The 21,084-nt window shown below is 36.5% G+C and overlaps 1 protein-coding gene across 1 annotated transcript in view; it reads left to right on the top strand.

Annotated features, from left to right (window-relative positions):
- DPP10 (dipeptidyl peptidase like 10) overlaps window positions 1-21,084 on the top strand; it is a 674,557-nt gene that overhangs the window by 545,483 nt on the left and 107,990 nt on the right. The window contains 2 exon segments of the mRNA XM_036858000.1: window positions 8,806-8,926; window positions 18,486-18,640. Of these exon segments, the coding sequence (XP_036713895.1) occupies window positions 8,806-8,926; window positions 18,486-18,640 (276 nt within the window).

Genomic DNA, 21,084 nt, shown 5'->3' with positions numbered 1-21,084 from the left:
CATTATCTCAATTAAATTTAACTTTATAAGAACATTAACTAGAATAAACAAATTAATTCTCGACATAAGACATTTCATTACTAAGTTGGATTTTTATGATTATTTTACTGATATCCAGTATTTGGGGAGGATACAGTAAAAATGTTTGGACATTCTTGTATTGAAAAAAACAGCCTGTATTTTTCATTCGTGCCCAGGGATGCCTTGAAATTGCCTGAAGTGGAATAAAGAGTCTAGAGCTGTGGGTAAAATGTGCATGGGAGATAGCCAAGGCTGGTTCCACCCTCTGCATTTTTCAATTTGTTTTCTTATCAACATGCCCATAAACTGGAAAGCATTAGGCACAGACACATTGATAAGCATATGAGAATTACTTCCAATCTCCCTCAATCCTCAGTCATGGAATCTCTTTTTAAAATTTTGGAGTCTCCATTTGAAATACAAGGAGTTACAATACAAATGTAAAATCAAATTGTTTTAACATCAGAGAATAAAGTGCATATGCACCATGCTTTTTGCTAATCCTGGGGTGGATGAAAGCTGGAAAGAAACAGGGGTTAATTTAGCTTGCTCCCAACATAATTGACAGTGAAGGGCTTTCTTACCCATGAGGCTTTGAAGGTTAAGCTGCCGTGTGTCACCTGGTAATTAGGATTCCTGGAAGTAAGAGAGAGACATGGATTCACGTTCATTTCAACCGAAAATGAATTCATTAAATAGATTTCTGAAAGCTCTCAGAACCAATGAGAAAGTTGGAATTCCAGGACTGGAAAATGAACAGGAGCCATGAGGGGTCAGACATTGTTGAACATAGGATTTGTTTTGGAAAATTTGATTACAATGCCACAGGAATCTGTGATTAGGATGATGCAACTTGCAGCTACATCAGTCTCATAAAGAGCACTGCCAGGATTAGATCCCATGTCTCTTTGATAGAAATCCCATTTTCTACACTTTTGCTTTTATTTTTGTTTTCCATTTCAAGTTCTACTGCATATTCATACACATATTAGGCAGTAACATGTCCCGCTAAATTAATGTCTTCATACATTGGTTTTGTTTTTCTTTGCTGGCCACATCTACATTAATTTGTGTGTGCTTTTATTGGAATGCAGCATTAGATTGTAAGATGTCATCCTTATATCCCCAAAACTTAGCACAGCGTCTAGCATGTAAACAGTTCCAGATACCTATTTGGCTAATGATAAAGGACTAGAGAAAAGGGTAATAAGACAAGAGATGGAGTGGTGAAGGAACAATGAAAAAGAAGAAAGTGGAGTAGAGGAAGAAATGGATACACAATGACTAGACAATACCATCCTGTAGCATTCTGACACATATAAATCAGCACATTAAGGTTTTTTTTTAAATAATATAATAATGTTGTTGATTGTCTTCAGTGTGTTGCAGTTTATTTCTTGGGGCTCATAAGTATTTTTAATTGATTTTTCAATTATCAAAATGATCAATTTATCATAAAGTCTTCTCTTACCCTAAATGAGTTTTAGGGAATGACACAGCCAAGAGATAGTCTGTTGTTACATTTCATTGATTGGAGTTGGTTTTCAATTATCTGTTTGCTTGCTTTTATCTGGTATCCATTTTTCTCCTAAAAAAAAAAAAAATGGATAAAAGGGCTTTGGAATTGGGGAGTGACTTACATAATTACGAATTTAAGACAAAAGGATATATTTCACTTCTTTGAGAATGCATAATGTTCTGTAAAGGTTTTAAGAAATAAGAACTCTTTGAAAGGGCTTCCTGATATGAATAATTGCAAATGTCAAGGGATGAGAGTTCTCTGATAGTGATTCTATCACTAGAATGTCAGGTACTAGTGCAAAGGTGACATGAATGATTTGAGTGTGTTATTCTATCCCAGAGATGGTTCTGCAGAGAAATGAAAGCAGTATTCTATAACCCACAGACAGATTTATTCAAAGCTAAAATGTCAGAGGTAATCAAACTATTTAACTTGTGCTCATAGCTTTACTTTGCATTACATAAATGGGCTCTCAGAATTTATTACATACCGGCAAATTAAAGAAACAGAATTTTTATAAAGTTGAATGATATACTATGACTTTCAGTAAAATATTGATAATCTTTAAGGTAGCATTTTCAATGAATTATGATTACTAATAAAATTCTGCATAATTTTTTCCTTTTTCTTTAAGTTAACATAATGCAGCAAATATGCAGAGCTGATTCTTGTGAACAATCCCATTTTCACAGTGACCAGAGTAGAAACAGAGCATCATTCATACACCAGAAGACCCCTGCTTTGCTTTTTACTAGTGCTACCAAACCAAACTTGGGTCTGCTCACCCACCACACAGCAAAGCTAATCTACTGACACTGGGTTGTGGTGAAGGCAAGTACACATTTATTTGCAGGGTGCCAAGCAAGGAGAATGGGTAGTTCATGCTCAAAAGACCCAAACTCCCTGATGGCTTTCAGGGAAGGGCTTTTAAAGGCAACATTTGGAGTGAGGGTTGCAGCTCATGGACTTTCTTCTGATTGGTTGGTGGTGAGGTAACAGGGTGATCTTTCAGGAACCTTAATCATCAACCTTCTGGTTCCAACCAGTCTTGGTTCTATGTGCTTGTGGTCAGCATACAGTTACCATCTTCCACCTGGGTGGGGATCTTAGTTTTTGCATAACAACTTAAAGATATGTGTCCATTTGTTATGTATATTCCTTAAGAAGGAACTAGGACTCTGTTTTATCCCTAAACTATTGTTTTTTGACTGCTTTTCCTTTGTTTCTTCATTCCCTCACTTCCCTAATTATTAACTGCTTGAGTCTGTTCTTTGTAACTCAGGGAAGTCCTAGGAGACTAAAGCCTTTTTTCTACAAACAAGAAACTGGGGACACAGAAGGGCTTTTATACCCAGTAGGGCCCCACAGTGTCCTGCTCAGTTTCACTAGCACTATTACCCACCAAGGGTAATTATTATCATAACTTGCAACACCATTGTTGACTATTACAAATAGCACTGCTATGAGCATTCTCGTATATGTTCCTTGATATATTGGGTTCCCATATATGTCCATATATTGGATGTATATCCATATACATTTTTGTAATGGATATATATCCATATACATTTCCTTGGATGTAGTTGCTGAGTTTTACAGTTATATACATGTTCTGTTTTGGTAAAAACTGTTACAGATATTTACAAAGTGATTGTACCAATTCACTCTCCCACCAGAAGAGATGAAAGTTCCAGTTGCTTTACATCCTTGGCAACATTATTATTGGCTCTCATTTTCACTTTAGCCATTCTAATTGTAAAATCAAAATACTCTGATTTTTTTTGTCTGCTTATATTCTTTCATGTTACCAAAAGAATCTGTTATATAAATCAAAATAAGGACCTTTTATTTATAAGTTTACACTTAAGTCTTTAAAGAATAATTCCTCCAAGTGTTTCCTAGACTGAAATGTAGCATATTGCTTAAAAGGGAAAATTTTACTTCAAATCCAATGGAATCATATCTATTAATGGAATATGGCTTAAATATTTCAAACATTTTTATTTATTTAAAAAATATTTAAATGTCTTATGTATGTGATGGAGTTCAAGTTGGCTTATTGATAAAAAAGTATTATGTACATAATTATATGCTTTAATACTGTTCATATGACAAAATTGTCTTATTTATTGAAAAATAATAACATCTGAATCTAATAATGACTCTAAATCACTGCAAAATCTTTTTTGTGTCATTTATTTCCAAAGTAATATTACATGAAATTCATTTTATTAACATATATTTAGTTTAATATAAATTATTTAAGAAATTGATAAGCTGGAATAATTAAAAACTAAAATCTGTTCCTGGTAAAGCAAAAGGCAAAGATTCCATACAAATTTTGGAGCCACTATTGGATCAGGAAGTATGACGAAGTTGGAGTATGGTTAGTGGTCCAGGAGCCAAAAGAAGCAAGGATATGGTTGTCTGAATGTTCACATCTATTAGGGCAGGTTGAAAGATAAGAACTGCATAGATTTGAAGGGTATGAAACTATATATATATATACTGCTACTTAGTCACTATTGTTGAAGCTGGCATGCAAAAGCCACTGCCAAAGGTAAATGTCTTCCAGTTCCTAACTAGCAGCTTTCTCATATTTGCAGAAAGTAACTAGAACCCATCAAGCAAAGAAGCTGAGAAGACTAGTTTGCAAGGGAATCTTAGAATTGTAGATTTCAGGTTTCTGATGACACAGTAATAGAAGACTATGGGGTGCAGGGGGCAGGTGTGGGGCTGAGTACCAAAAGACAACATTCAATGTATATCTGTTGGTGAGATCCCTGCTAGTGTAAGTTTGTATTAGTATTGTCATTGTCTGGTGCACAAAAATGGATTCATGTTGAAATAATTTTCTTGTTTTGTGCCTTTTGTCACTTGACAATATCTCAGTGAAACACCTCCAGGTCAACTCATGTAGCACTAATTTATTCTCCTCAAAGCCGAGTGTTACTACCTGATGTGGATGAATCATAATCTATCCAGGCAAGCACTTTGATGGGTTTTCACCTTGACTCTTCTTTTTGGCCATCATAAACACTGCAGAAATAAATATCACTCTTCATCATTCTGTACATATTGGTGGTTTTCTGTTTTTGTTTTGTTTTTCTTACAAGTCCCAGATTTGGGATTGCTGATGAGATGGAGTATGTTTTGTTTTTAGTTGCCATATTGCTTTTCAATATGCTTATCACATTTTATATTTTCACAATCAACATAGGAAAGGACCCCTTTCACCACATCCCTGCCAGTAATATATGTTATCTGGGATAGTTTCTTAATTACAACTTTTTCCCAGAAAGCAAGCCACAGTAGAAGGCAACCCAAATACTATCCCAACTTGGCTGTGACTTTGTAGATTCTCTTACACCATTACAACACATGGGGATTTTTGAATGATTTGTAGTTTTCTAATTTAAAATTATCATAAAAATCACTCAAATCAGTGAAGGTGGAATAGCTTTTCAGTAATATTTCAGCTAAAATAGATCTAACATTCAATTATATTTCTGTTTTATTCTGATGTTCTTTTTCAATTAAACTGGCTGAAAGTTCATAAGAGTCTGCTCTTATAAGTTTGTATTAGGCATTGTCTCTGGTTAAATCAGTCACAGTAGGGTAATTTACATTGTAATTGCTCTCAAACCTATAATCCTAATGACTTTTAACCTCAAATGTTCATTTATTGCCATATGTCCATCACAAGTTGGCTGGGGCTGGGGAAGGAGTTTGTTCCATACCTCTTCACCCAGCAATCCTGGCTGCTGGGCCATCCGTCATCTGAAGCATTACTGGAGCTGCAGCAGGGGAAGAGAAGGCAGAAAGTTGAAAATCGGCTGTTAAAGCCTCCTGCACAGCGATGACACATATTGTGTTTAATCATTGGTAATGAGTAATATCAATTAACACATTGATAGAATAATTTCCTGGGTCACTTACTACAAATTTCTCAGTTTGTCACAGCACATAGTATTTCAGCTGTCTTCCTGTTGCCTTTGTTGTGACTTTACCAATTTTGAATTATTTTGTAAGTGTACTAAGACCATGGATTTTGAAAAAGTGGGTAGTCAGCGTGCTCTATTACCTGAAAAATTAAATGGTCAAATAGCTATCCATTTCTATTTGTTATACTGTTTAGGTGGCTCATTGGAGGAATTGATTGATGGCATCAAAAATATTATGACAGTTTAATCAGTAACATTAGGATAAATGGCATTAGTGTTTGCCGTATTTTCAGTGTGATTTAAATCTAGTCGTAGCCCTTGATCATTGCCATTTGGATCCAGCTTAATTTCATCAATGTGCCAAGATAGTACCTGGGAATATTTGCAGCTCCTATATTGCTAAAGTAGTGGTGAGAGTTTGTGACTATTATGTGAAGTTAATATAATTCAAGGAAAAACTTTGGTAATTTAAAAGGGTTTAAAAGATTATAAATGTATATTTTCATAAAGGCAGCCACTAATTTTTGGTCCACAGAAAAAAGATCTTGTGGATATCCCCTGATATTGCAGCTTTCAGCAAATGGCATTAAAATTCTGATTCCATATTGCTTGTTCTTTTACATTGAAACAGATGTCAGTTTCATGTGGATTTTGAACATCATCCAATCTGTTCTTCAAATACAAATGTAATTACTGGTCAATGGTTTTGGTATCCAAAACCATTTATACATCTGCTGAAATCGTGGAGGTTTTATTAATTGTTTTGACTTAGAGTTTGTTCCCCTCAAAAAGCTGAGGATTTGGAACAATATTACATTGGGTTAAGTCACCCTTTTTATTTTTTTTAAAAGATTTATTATTTATTTATTTTTGGCTGCATCGGGTCTTCGTTCCGGCATGGGGGATCTTCACTGAGGCACGCGGGATCTTTCGTTGCGGTGCGCGGGCTTCTCTCTAGTTGTGGTGTGTGGTTTTCTCTTGTTGTGGCGTGCAGGCTCCAGGGTGGGTGAGCTCTGTAGTTGCAGCACGCAGTCTCTCTAGTTGAGGCACGCAAGCTCAGTAGTTGTGGCACATGGGCTTAGTTGCTCTGTGGCATGTGGGATCTTAATTCCCTGACCAGAGATCGAACCCGGGTGCCCTGCATTGGAAGGCGGATTCTTTACCACTGGACCACCAGGGAAGTCTCAAGTCACCCTTACTTTTGATAATAGTCCCATGTGCTTATGTAGCATGAGTGTGGATGATCTGAATTTCTATTCACTTACAAGTCCTAATAGAAGATTATGGTACAAAAAGAGGATTCCCTCCAAGTAAAGCCGATTTTGTGTGCCTATTTCATATACTCTTTGTGAAAGGCAAAAGGAGGTAGTATACAAAACGCACAAAGTTTAAGCTTTAAATGGGTACAATAAAGTTAATATTATTTCTCAGTTATGAGGGGTTGTGAAAGTCATAAAAAAAACCACTTCCATCCAGTTTTAAGATACCTGAGATATAGTTCTCAAACTTTTGCCTAAGTGGGACCTGCATACTTTCAATATAAGTTTATTTCCTATATTCTTATCACTGGAAAACTTTCTAAATGAAGTGAAAGCAATGAATATCATTTGTTAATACCACCCCCTCTCCTCCTAATAGTACTACCCCTACTGCTATTACTATTCTACTAACTATTCCTAATATATAGTCGACATAATATAATCAACCTAATAGTCAATAGTTTGGGATAATTTACACATTGGCTGAAGCTGTAGAGGTTTTGTTTTGATTTAGATTCTGTAGCGCCTGCAGAAAGTTTAAGATTTTTGAACTAGATTATCTTGAGTGAAGTCAGCCCTGCTCCTAGCAATAGCCACATGTGTTACATGTTCTACATTCATCATCTCATTTATTCTTCACATCAGATCTCTAAAGTAGGTGTGAGACATCCACATCTTATAAAAGAGAGGATTGAGATATAGAAAGGTTAAACAAATTATCCAAGTTATTTGGATTTTAAATTTAGGCTGCCTGATTATAAACACATGTTTAAACACCTATTATATCTTTCTTACTCTCCACCCCCAACAATTCGTATTCTTATTGTCATCCTCACCTGTAATATAAACAACAGGTAGTAGTGGAATGGTTAACTAGATACACTCACTGTTAAGTGCTTGCCAAATCACCAGAATCAAAGTAGAATATCAATCAAATGTTCTGGATATTAAGATTGCCTTCATCATTGTGCACGTCAAGGTTTAAAATCTAGGACCTCATGGTTAATCAGACAATTATTTCAGAAGTTCTTGTGTTTGCTCTATCTGCTTTTGTGCAATGATCCTATAGCATGCTGGAACATATGGGCACTAGGCCATCTTTCACCTTCTTAGTAGAATGTCAATCTAAATAGCAATTTGGCTTTCATTGAACAATATTCTACTCCCCGCAACAAGTGGATGAAACATGGCTCTGTGACAGTTATATCACACAGACCAACAGTTTGAAATGTTTGGCATTAAAAATATTTTAAAGTGAATTATAAATAATTTTATCCTGAATTATCTCTATTAAAGATAGTTCATTTTTTGTGGACAGACACTGTTTAATTTCTACTGCTGTTCCTGTATTGGGACTATTGTTGTTGCTGATGTTGATGTTGATATTATTTTGTAAGAGTCTGTAATGTATTCATATTAAAACTCTTTCTTGAATCCTCAAGCACAAGGTTATTATTACTGCTATGCTATTTAGGAAAGAATTACCAGGGAAGATTGAGGCATAGGAAGGTGTGTTCCACTTATCAATCTGAAGGAATTTTGCCAGTGTTTCCTTTCATTAGTGGATCTGTGAGTTGAGCCGGAGAGAATCAGAGACATTCTCCAAAGATTATTTTATTGATCGCCAATGTATTTTTTGGTAAAAGACCCCAAATTGAGGTTTTTCGAGTTGTTTGCTGTTACTAAAATGGCATCTAGTACAGTTGTCAGTCTCTTAAGCCTGCAGAATGTTATCTCAAACCCAAACCAATCTTGTGGTATGAGAAAAAGATAATTAAATAGATGAAACATAGTTGTTGAAAATATGGATTTAAAAGCTTCAATAGCTAGTACCATGTAATTTCTAAATGATAACTGGATATAATATGATAGAGAAAGAAACAGCCATTAATAATTGAAAGCAATAAAAAATATGCATTAAATAAAAACAAATTGAAAGCAGGCAAATAATAAAACACTTAGCTCTTCAGTTATTATTCTATAATATGAAAGTTTAAAAAAAGGCTTCCTAATATTTTTGGTTTTTTGGTTTGTTTGTTTTACATGTTTCCTGATCCAGATTTATATTTTTGAAAATAATATCTACTATCAACCTGATATAAAGAGTAGTTCATTGCGACTGACATCTTCTGGAAAAGAAGGAATTATTTTTAATGGAATTGCTGACTGGTTATATGAAGGTGAGTGAATAGATTTAGTTTCAAAAGAATACAAATGATATATTTTTACACAAAATCTATAAGAAAAATCTGTTCAATTATAACAATACTTACAGCACTATTTCTTCCTCTCATTTCCTCTCAAAATTGCCTTCATGCTTTCATATCTTTGCATCTGCTCATGTTTTGACTGGTTATGATTTACATCTACTTATATAATTCCATGTTTGAGATATATATATATATATATATATATATATATATATATATAACATATACACATTTTGTTCAGGCTAAATAGATCTTATTTTTGGTGATGCTTAACTAATGAAAGTGAATAATCATCTTACATCACTCTGGAATTAGATGCTGAATTTTTCTGAGTCTGGGAAGGAATAAACAAAATCCTTTACTATTCAAAAAGTGCATGAAAGCCACTTAATTATTAGTCATTTCCATTAAGAACATTCTGTCACATTTTAAAACCACTGTATAGGGACCAAAATATTCAATAAAACCTACCTAAAAAGTTATTTATAATAACTATTGAATCAAGTTTTCATAATAGCTGAGAATATAAGAAGGAATCAGGTGATGAAAACCTCTATCCAATTTTATCATGTACCAATTATCAGCTAGTTATAGGTACAGATTGCCTAGGAAAAACTCAAAGTGTGAGTTTAAAACCTACATTTCAGACTCTACAACTGATCTTGGCAAAATACCTCAAAATTTAAACTAAGTTAGTCTATTAAATTAGAAATTATAAAGTAAGAATCTTCCAGAGAATAAATTTTACTCTTGAGCAGTACTGGCAAATGCAATCTTTCTAGCTCAGAGTTGCTACTTTTAATTATGTAAGAAAGTAAATCATTTAGCTTATTCATTCATTCATTTCATTCATTCATGCTCTCATTTGACAGATATTATTGAAGACCTACTATGTTCCAAGTACTTGTCTAAGTGCTGAGATACATCAGGAAACAAAACAAAGTTCTGCTCTCAGGACTTTACATTAAAAGGAAAATGTTGCTGGGTGGAACTATATTATTAAGGAAGAGACATTATAGCCCTCAAGATTTACACATATATGTGTACATGTATATTAATATCTATAATATATTTTGTGTATAAGCTAGCATCAAACAGTAAAAACCACAGTTTATTCTGAGGAGTAGGGGAACCTACTGTGGAAATATCAGTGATAATTATACTATGAAATTTTACAAAATGAAATGCACAAACAGATTAGTAGGGTTCTTTGGTTGAGAGTGTCAAAAACTGACTCTGGCTTTCTTATTTCAAAATGATGGATTATTAGAGGGGCCTGAGACGCCCCAATGAATTGAAAAAACAGGTGAGGAACAAACTTGAAACCTTGGTAGTTCTGAGAATCTAGGTAGTAAGAATTAACCACCTCTTACCTAGAGGAGCTAGGAAAGACACACCTTTTATGTTCAAAATATTTTGGTACTGTAGGAGACCCTGAAAGATGAAGAAACCATGCCAGTGCAGTGTACTAAGTACTAAATGACAGTAAACACAGGATTCTATGAAAAAACAAAGGAGTCAGACTTAGCCCATTTTAGGGATTTGTAAATATTTTCTTAATGGAGAAACCCTCTGAGCTGAGCCTCAAAGAATAAGAAGTTTAACACAGAAGAAGAAACCAGGAAGGAAAAATCCAAGCAAGAGTTAAAAGCTTGAAGAAGCATAGAAGGGTTAAATAGCATAGTGTGTGCCCAGGGAACTAAAATCAGCTTGGTATTATTGAGGCATAAAATTTGAGAAAAGGAAGGCAACAAGAACCAAGAGGCAGTAACCCTGAAAATTTTCTGGGATTTCAATTATTTTTCCACTATTAAATGGGGAAACTAATACAGCTTTTCAGGAAAGGAAGTGTCAAGATTAGATCTTCCGCATAAATAGATCATTTCGGCTAGAGTGTAAAGCTGGAATTGAATAGTGAAAAGAACCAATGAGCAGCTATAAGGCTTGTTCTATGTTCTATCAAGAGATAATGAGCAAGAGGACTAGGGTTAAAGCAGGAAGAAGGAGGGAAGATTCTAAAATTGATGAGGCAGTAAAATAGGTAGATCTTAGTGTTCAAATGGACGAGATGGATTGAAGAAGTCAAGAATGATTCTTTGGCTTCTGGTTTGGATCACTAGTAAATAGTGGTGGCAGACACAGTGAGTAGACATCAGAAGGAACAGTAGACTCAAGGAGGAGAGGAATAATTTAGCGGGAACATTGGTGCTTCACAGTGTGCTAGTATGCTACATTGGGTGACAAAATGTGATCCTTAACATTCAAGAAATTTTGAATCAACTAGAGGTAAACCCAATGTAGAATGTACTGACTTGACACTGATCAAGATTTGGGCCTCTGTCCTTTAGGGAAGGCTTCATATAGTTTATGGAATTACATATTTGAGGAAATTATAAGGAGAGAAATTAAAGACCACTATTTGGGAAATAAGGTTATCTTCTTAATTAGAGAATAAAAACCTATATATTGGGGCTGAAACTGAACAGTGTGTTGAGGGATAAGCAGGACAAATGGGTAACAAAAACTTTTGTTTTGGGGATGACCCTGTAAGTCTGACACTTTCCAAAAAGGGGGAAATGGAAATATTATGGTTTTTGCCATTCAAATTAAATTCAATCCTTTGGGCTCATATGTTCTAGGTATACTAGGAAATTCCAGATATGCTATGTGAGTTAATTCTTATGATGCTAGTATATCTAATCACTTACTGAAGAAACCATGATTCAGGGAGGGTAGGTGACTTGGACATGACCTCAGCGTTCACGAGGGTAGGGCTGACACTTGAATGTGCGTCTTCAAAGTCAGTGCTTCGTCCTGGGCTACTCCACCTGTTACAGTGCAGGGCCTTTTGCTCTTCCCTAAGGGATGGCGTGCATTATGGACCTAAGGTGTTAGATTTCCCTGGTCTGTTTCATCAGCCAAAGACTCTGAACCCTAGTGTCCATGGACTTACCTCAATTCTTGCTTTATTTCCAAGAGAAGGGACGGACCTTACAAAGGGAATAAGTGCTAAGGTTTGGCAGAGGGATTTAGGCAATTCATACATCATTGATTTTCCCTCAGCATTTTGCTTGGCATCCCCAACCTATGGTTCAAAAGTCCCACACAGGCCTTAATCACTTACTATCACTTTGCGTGTCCAATGTGTCAACACCTCCCAGAATCCAGACCTTCTCTTTTCCTTCAATATACTCATGAAAAGGCAGTACTACCTATTAGCAATGCATACGATCTCCAACAGTATATATGTGATACTCTAGTGTAGAGATTTCCTTTTTATTACTTTGCAGAAATCAGTTACAATATGAATTAGCATGTGTGGGAAACCCAAGAAGGAACATGTAACATTTCCACTTACTTTTTCTAAATTGAAATTTACCTTCTATAATTATCGTAGGAAAAGATTAGAAGAGTCACATAAAAGATAATAAAATGTTTTTATGGCAAATTTTAAGTGTGTTAGGGCCGGGCCAACCTGTGAGCGTGCCTGTTGCTCCCAACCGCAGTCACTGACGTGGAGTCTTTAAAGTCTTTTAAAAGTGTAATTGTTTCTATTTCTAGTATTACTCAATTCCCAAGGAAAGTAAAAGCAAATAAAATACACTGTGTTTTAAAGAGTTGGTGAAGTTCATGGGGAATTCCCTGGTGGTCCAATGGTTAGGACTCCACGCTGGCACTGCCAAGGGCCTGGGTTCAATACCTGGTCTGGGAACTAAGATCCCACAAGTCACGCAGAGCTGCCCCCACCCCCCAAAAAAAGAGTTGGTGAAGTTCAGAAGAAAAATAAAACATCGTGCTCAAAATGAAACATTTTAAATATAATTTACACAAAGCACCTCAAATCTTATTCATATAAATTGGCATATTTAACGTGGTAACTTAACTAAACAAAATATCAGATCAATATTTTGTTTAAAAAAGGTAAAGTTCACAGCTGCCAAGTTTACAACTTTGAAAATCTCCACGAAGTATTGCATCTATTAAATAGAAACAAAAAATGACTGTCACTTTCAATTATTTGAATAATGGAACTGACATGCCTAAAAGATTTATAAATATATTTTAGAATCTCGTATTTTAAAGGAGTCCTTCTTTGAAATTCAATCTAACCGTTATTGAGCACATATATTTGTCAGACATTATCTGAGAGCAATACAATGAGGAATATGGGTTTCTATGCTTTGGGTATTTCCAACTTAATGGAGTGAAAAACTGTAAACAACTATTATATAATGAACCATTTGGAGCATGGTAAATAGAAATATAAATAGAACTACATGTCATCATATTAAATATATGTATAAATAGAATTAATTCTGATGCATTGGGGGAATATAGGGTGGTTTATAGAAGAAATGGTTTTTGCATTGAGCTTTAAGAATGACAAGAATAAAGAGGTGAGAGAAAAAAATTACAAGATAAACAATATGCTTATCAACAAATTGGGATTGTTGCTTTTTTGTTATTTGGTGAGAATAATGCAAATTGCCTGTATTCACTTTGTGCCTTCTCATAGACACAGGAAGTCACCTTCATCCATTCATTGATTCAACAAATATTTACTGAGTACTTACTAAATCCCAGTAAAACTGAACTGTGACATATAAAAGAAAGAAAGATTAGAGGTGCAGCCATGGAAGGCAGAGGAAGATAGGGTGATAACAATGCTAAGTCTCAGGAGGTCAAACAAGCTGAGGATTCCAAAGTTACTGTTTGATTTGCTACCAGAATTTGACAGGAACAAAATCAGTCAATTGGTGGTGCCAGAAGCAAGCCTGCAGTGGATGGAGCTGTAAATGGGAAGTGAGAAGGTTACGAACATAGACAATTCTTTCAAGAAAGTTGACAGTAAGATATTCTTATTCTTATTCTTGGGAAGTACTTGTGTACGCATACTTCAGCACCCAGGATAGAACCTGCTTCTTAGAAACCCTGAGTGTTGATTTTGGGCAACACAATCTGATCTCTCTGTACCTACAGGTCTTATAAGACTTAGCGTTTACGTGCACTCAATTAGCAGCATGTTTTTCTTCAGTGTTACGTGGCTCACTCATGTCTCCTCACCTGAATTTTAAGTTACTTGAATACATCAGCGTTAGGATCACTACTGGAAAAAAATGGCACATTCAAAATAGTATTCAGCTTTATCTATGAAGGGGCCACTTGTAAAAGACAAGGAATATACAACCTGTGGCTAGTAATGGTTTAGCCATTAATACCTGAAGAGGGAAGGGGGGCAGCTGTTACTAGGGCCTAGAAGGAGGGAGCCCTGGAGTTTTCACAGTAATAGAAGCAGTGAGTTTTGGTTGAAGAAGACAGCGAAACCCACATGATTTCCATGGGTGGAAACCAACAAAATAAATACCATGCACTAACTTTTTTCTCTTTATTTGATTTGCCTTGTTTCATATTGGCCACACTTAAAAAAAACTCAGACACCATGGGAGTGTTCTTATTATTCAAATGAAAAGTTTGTGGCCCCAGAAGAGGAGCACACAAAGTCTCATTTGCCACCATTTCATTGTAGAGTGACATTAGTCCAGTTATATACCTGTCTGAAATTTACAGCCAATATTTGTGTTTTTCGTATAAGGTTTGGGGGGAAATGGCCCCATTAAGAAAAGAAGTAACTTATCATATGGCCTTAATTGGTAATCATAACTCCTTTCCTGAACTGTTCATTCCTGTTTCCATTTACCTTCAGTCAGCATTTTGACTAGATAGGTTATTTACCTGGTGCATCAAACCAAAACTTTATTCCTGCCAAATCTTATTCCTTTGCTTCCTCTTCTTAATTAGGTTGCTACCATTTTAGTTTTCCATTGAAATGGAAATTGGCATGTAGAAATGTGGAATTGGAAAATGAGATGGAATTAGACAGAAGGATATTTGTGAATCTGCTAAATTCCAAATATCTTCTTCCTTTTCCTTCTTTATATAGTAAAGGCACATTTTCTTCCTGGCAGATGATATTAATCATTGACCCAGCACAGTGACGATGTTTTCTGTCGGTTTATTTTTCCAGTCACACTGAGCCCAAAATGGTCAGGGAAAAATTTTAGCTTCTAATTCAGAGGAACAGAATTGTGACTATTTTCCTTGTTGGAGGCAATCCTCCCTTAGGTAGTAGGACTTCTACACCCACCAAGCCCATTATCATGAGGATAAGAAACAGAATGTTGTGTCCAGTGGATTACTGATGTGATAGTGAAAGAGAACACTACACTTCCACCCCTTAGCTCCTAGATCTGTGCTTCCTGTTTATGCAGGAGGACACAGAGCCTCCTCTGCTATGGATGTACTCTGGTGGACATTAAGTAGGACACTTATATCTGGAGGATAACATCCCAACTTCAAGGATGTTGTCAAAAAAATAGTGCCTAAATCGAGGTAGAGCAGACTATTTTACTCTTCTATCAAGCCCGGCTAGTGGGGAGCATGATGAAATCAGTGAATGCCATTCTGAGTCCATTGCCTTCCTCTTGCTAGAAAATATTTGCTGTTTGGAGGTGACATAGTGTGGGTTATTGCGGTAATGGATAAGTTATTCTCTAAGTCCATGAACAGCAGTGCTGAGAGGGCTACAGGCAGCAAAGACATACTGTTATGAATATATATTCCATATCTAGAATATGTATCGATTTCTGTTATGGCAAAATTCTACCCTTTCTTGATGGAAGAGTTACCATGTAATCCACCTGTCACCAGGTAGTCCGCTGGGCCTGCTGGGAAATAATGCCATGTCAAGGGTTTAGTAATGATCACTATCATTGGCAGCCAGAGACAAACTGGCATGCACTCGGCGGTCATACTGTCCGTCTGGTCATTGAGAGCCTCTCCTGCTATGGATGTGCTCTGGTGGCCCTTAAGCAGGGCACTAATATCTTCAAATTTTTTACATTTTTACCCCTCCTGACAAGTCCATGCACTTATTTTCCCTAGACTTCCTGCCACTAATTCTGTAATTTTACTTTTCCGTATCCCTGATCAGGTGGCCATTTATTAGTTACTATGCATGAGTCTGGATGGACCTATGCTTCAAGCCAAGTCTCCTTCCGCAAGAAGTAGAGAACTAAATACCTTGTTTAAAAGTCTTCCAACTGGGAGGATTTATGTTTATTATAGTCTTTTTATGCCACTCCTGGATAAGATTATAGTGCAGAGCCTGTCCAGTTCCAGTGGGTTCAAGTACATCACGCAAACCTGCCCATAATCCAGGCCTACATTTACTCCTCCTCTGCCAGCTTATGTCAGGGTGTCAGAGGCATAGGCATCCTGAGGCATAGATGTGAAATGAAGAACAAAGGATAAAGCAGAGGATGCAATACGATGGGCAGCTCACTTACACGTTCCAGTCCAGTTCCATATAAACCACTTCTATCTTAGGGTGGAATATAGCTGTATGTGTTTAGTTTTATGGTCAGTGAATCAGATAAGAGTCAGTTCATGATGGGTAGTTTGGGTTGCATAGTCACTTGGTATCCCATGGTCAGGCTAATTATTTCTACCATAGCTCAGTAGAGAGCTGCTTTTGAATTGGGGAATATTTATCGGCACAGGAGAAAATGGCCTTTCCCTAAAGCTTGTAATGCCTGTGCTCTGATTGTCATATGGTGATTGCCAGAAGCTTCACACAACATCTCTGTTTGGGAAGGACACTTGGATTACCATCGTATCTGCTGGGTCACAGGGTGAAGATAGTAGGAAAGATTGGACCATGGCCTTGATCTGCTGCACAGCCCTCTCCTGCTCAGGTTCTTCTCAGAACTGGCAGTTTTACAGGTTACCTGGGAATAAAACAGGTCAGCACATGTGAATGTAGTTTACGGTGTTCTTCAAAATCCAGAGTACAGGCCCTCTTTACTTTTAAATAAATATAATCCCAACAAATTTTCCCACTTTTTAATAGATATCCCAGTGTATCCCAGGCTACTACATCTCTAACCTTTTCCCTAGGGATGCAGACTCTTAAAATTTACAGGAATTAATCTTTCACTCTGCCTTGATGTAGAGAAGGTCTAGCTCCCTTGTATAGAGGTTGCCTCAGTCAGCAAGAAGACTTGTGGAAATTTTGAGGTTCAAGATCTTCAGCCGACATTCCACTATAAAATGTGTTATTTATGAGACTGGTCCAGAAAGCAGCAAGTGTACTGCACGCATCTACCCAAGCATCCTGAGCCTGTTTGTCAGGCTTCCAATACTTCTCTACCAATATTGCTCTCTTAGCTTTAAAACACAAGTGAAGTTGAGACCCTCATTTGTGTTGCTCCTCTGCAACACTTTCTATGTTCTCTCGGACCTCAGCCACATCTGCCCTTCAACTACAGAAGAGAGGGACTCCAAAGTTGCCATGGTGACCTTTTGTGTTTTCCCAATTTAGTTGTCATGATTTCAGTTTCTGTTTATTCCTCTGTAATCCCTCTGAGGTCTCATAAGGACTTCACTTATAATCTTTATCGTTGCCATTTTCGTAGCAACTGAGTGTCACAATCACTTGTCCTCCAAACACTTTTCCTCTCTAGCTGCATTTTATTCTATGTCATCACCAGTGACAATTGATTATTCATGATTCCATGCCTTGCTATGGATTATCTATACTCCCAATTCCCCCCAGAAAGGTTATTATTACATCAAAGATCTCCAACCTAATCTCAAAATCTAATTTTGAAATCTAATTTTATTTACAAAAAGATAATTTACAGAGGTGAAGGTGCAGGGGAGCCATAAATGACAGAACTATAATCTAGACTAGTAGCAACCAGCCATTGTGCACCCCTATGATGATAGAAGTGAGCCGTTATCAGATACAAAAAGAGAACATTGTGTAGATGAGGCTGCATTGATAGGAGTAGTGAAATCATTTAAAGCACACAACAAGCCTCAGGTGACATTCCAGGACAGAGCCAAGGGAATACATACGCTGACTTTACTCTCCTTCTAATCTCTTGCCAAGGTACCCTAGTGGCCATGCTCTAGAGAGCATGGGAGCCCTTTTGATATAGTTCATACAGGTTAATGTCCTGGGCCAGAAATCAGGTGTAGAAAAGTGGATAGTGGATCTGGGGTCACATGAAAGATATCCAGTATATTTTTTAAATTTTATTTCCTTAGAACTTAGAATAGTTTAACGAATCTAGTAGGTATTCCACTTGTTTGATGATGAGAGGATGGAAATATGATTGAATGCAGATATGAATGAAGAGCGACACGAATATGGTTTTATGCCATGTTTCAGTCTTCAATTACTGTTCTCATTCTTTTTACTCTGATAGTGCTTTCATCTCCTCTGTTCACATTGTTGACAATCCATGAAATCCTGACTTCACTGCTTTATTCTTTCCTTCCTTTGCATCTTCTTTTCTTGGGATTAAAAGGGTAGCTCAGAAATAAAGAATTCTTCACGAAGTTGATAAAATCCACCACACTGTATAGAAAATATTTATGTACAATAAAGATTTCAAGGACAGATGTTTGTGGGTCACTGAACCCACATCTACAGTTGTTTTCAAATAACACTCGTTTATTCTAGAGGAACTTCTGCATTCTCACATCGCCCACTGGTGGTCACCAGATGGAGAAAGGCTTGCCTTCCTGATGATAAATGATTCCTTGGTGCCTAACATGGTTATCCCCCGGTTTACTGGAGCTTTGTATCCCAAAGGAAAGAAGTATCCATATCCTAAGGTAAGTAATGTGGAAATGCTGTTTGTCCCCCTTCTCTGTGTGCCAGTGACTTGATTGATAGTATTCTCGGTTCATGAACAAGTTGTCTTTGGAGAATAAAATAAGCCCCCTTACCAGTCGACAGAGTCATCATTTTAAGAGCTTGCAGTGGTCTGTGCACAGTGCTTGTGTATGAACAGCTAAAGGTGATTCAAGGGTGCAGGAACTTTTGCTGTATTTCTTTCACTTTGATGGTCTCATTCTTTATCCCTCACCTTCCTAGTTGAAAAGAGGGTGAGAAAACATAAGAAGCAGCATTGATCCCAGGGCAAAAGTTTCTCCAAGGTATATTCTGTGAGCTGTTAATAGCTATTATACAGGAGCAAAAAGTGCCACAGTCAAATAAGTTGGGAATTCTCAGTTTAAAAAAAAAAAATCTAGCTTTTTTTCAGATGATTTCTTAGAGCACTTAATATACTGCTTGTTAATGTGTGTTATAAATCTCCTATAAAAAGTAGACAGCATAAAGAATCTCTAGTAAGGAATAGACTAAGCATAAAGAATCTCAATAAAAAATAGACTAAACATAAAGAATCACCAATAAAGAATAGACTAAGCAGAGAGAATTTATTAGTATTAATATTAGCACCAGTATTATTTTGGCAGAGCATACTCTGGAACATACTTTATCAAATGCTGGGGTAGAACCATAGCCAGGCATAGCTGGAATAGATGGAACAGTTTTATTGAGTGAAGCGAATATGGAAACCCTGCCCAGATAGCAAAACTATTTTTAAGTGTTGGGTGAGGCCTCTGAAAGCAGGCTGTGGAAACATCTGGAGTGTATTGGTTTTTCTCTTATATGTCATCGTTAATTATTTAAGGTCTCTTGCTTTAAAGTTTATTTTCCCCATGTTTACAAAACAAAAAAAAGTGAGTCCCCCCCCAAGCATTAATCATGTAAGGATGGCTTATAGAAAACTTTTAGAATTCAAGTTTATACATTTTAGCTCTTGAGGTAAGAGAAGGCTGCTGATTTCATTTAGAAGTCTTTATTAAGCCATTTCTTTAGTGGGTTGTACCTTGTGTTTCCAAAGTACAGTAGGTTTTATACCTTTAAGTTTGTGCAGTACCTTAACTGGGCAGAGTACTGGAAAAATTACCCATCACGTGTATTATTCTACTCCTGCAGTGAAGGCGTGGTTGCGGGGGATGACTTTCCTCATTTTCCTAGCATCCACAAGACTCAAGTTATCCAAGGTGGGGACAGGAGGAAGGAAAGTAGTGAATATGGAGAGTCAGGGCTGCGAAGCCTGTTTCCTCAGGGAGATTCTGTGCTGTCTTTCTCCCCATCCTATCTTCCTTCCAGTAGGTTGTAGTAACAGAGTGACTGATTGACAGCTACGGAAGATAGCAGGTTTGAGAGGAATAAGATTCCATGATTTTGAAATACTATTTTTAGGGTCTTCTCTGGACATAGATCTGAAAGCACACATACTCAGTGCTCTTCAGGAAAAAATGGCAATTTGACCTAACAACAAAATAATTATATTTCCCAAGACATTTGTATGGTACTCCAAGAAAAGTACTTATGTCTTCTCCAATTGTAGATTTAGCCATGTTTTATGTATGACAGTTTGTGCGGGTACAGCATACCTGTACCTGTTTTTTTTTTTCCAGAGAAAAAATTAAAAGATTTTTGAAATATATTCTCACCCCATTTGATTTACTTATAATAATGAAAGTTCACCTGACAATGTAAATACAAAATGAAGAATGGGTCCGTACTGTGAAAAGCACATGTCAATAGGCAAGACAGTCACTCAGAGCTGTTCAGTGTGTACATTGCACAAAGGGAATAAAATCAACCCCAGGGAGGGGACCACTTTCTGTAATTCGTTTTCCAAGAGGAGTGGGGATTTTAGGGTTCACACAGAAGAGCCATATGTAATAGCTGCATCTTCGAATTGCCTTCTCAGTTACAGACTCTTGGTGTATAGAGTCTGTATAAGTTACAGACTCTAGGCCTTATAATTTTATCAAGACTGAGGCAAACAAATGGACATTCAGAAACATCTGAGAAAATCTAAATAAGTCAGCAGTAAGTCAGAAGATACTGGGTTGACAAACCTAGACAATTTGTTTTTATTTAGTAAGTTATTATTTAATTAATTAATATTTCTTAATAGTAAAGCTAGGCATAAAATAATATTAATGTTTGTTTATTAAATGGGTAAATCATGTGTGCTAATAATATGCTATATATTTTCAGGGAGACTTTTCACTTTTTTTCTACATTCGGCCGTCTTCACAAGTGCCTCTGTTTTACAATTGGACCAACTAAGCTTCTAAAAGGCTAAGTCCTTTTATAAAAGTCATAGTTATTTAGAGAACAGAGAAATAACTCAAATTTATTGATTCTGTCTCTCTCTCTCTCTTTCTCTCTAAAACTACCAGAGGTTAAC

This window comes from Balaenoptera musculus, chromosome 7, assembly GCF_009873245.2.
Source record: "Balaenoptera musculus isolate JJ_BM4_2016_0621 chromosome 7, mBalMus1.pri.v3, whole genome shotgun sequence".
Classification (NCBI taxonomy): Eukaryota; Metazoa; Chordata; class Mammalia; order Artiodactyla; family Balaenopteridae; genus Balaenoptera; species Balaenoptera musculus.
This window is presented reverse-complemented; position numbering and strand designations above follow the sequence as displayed.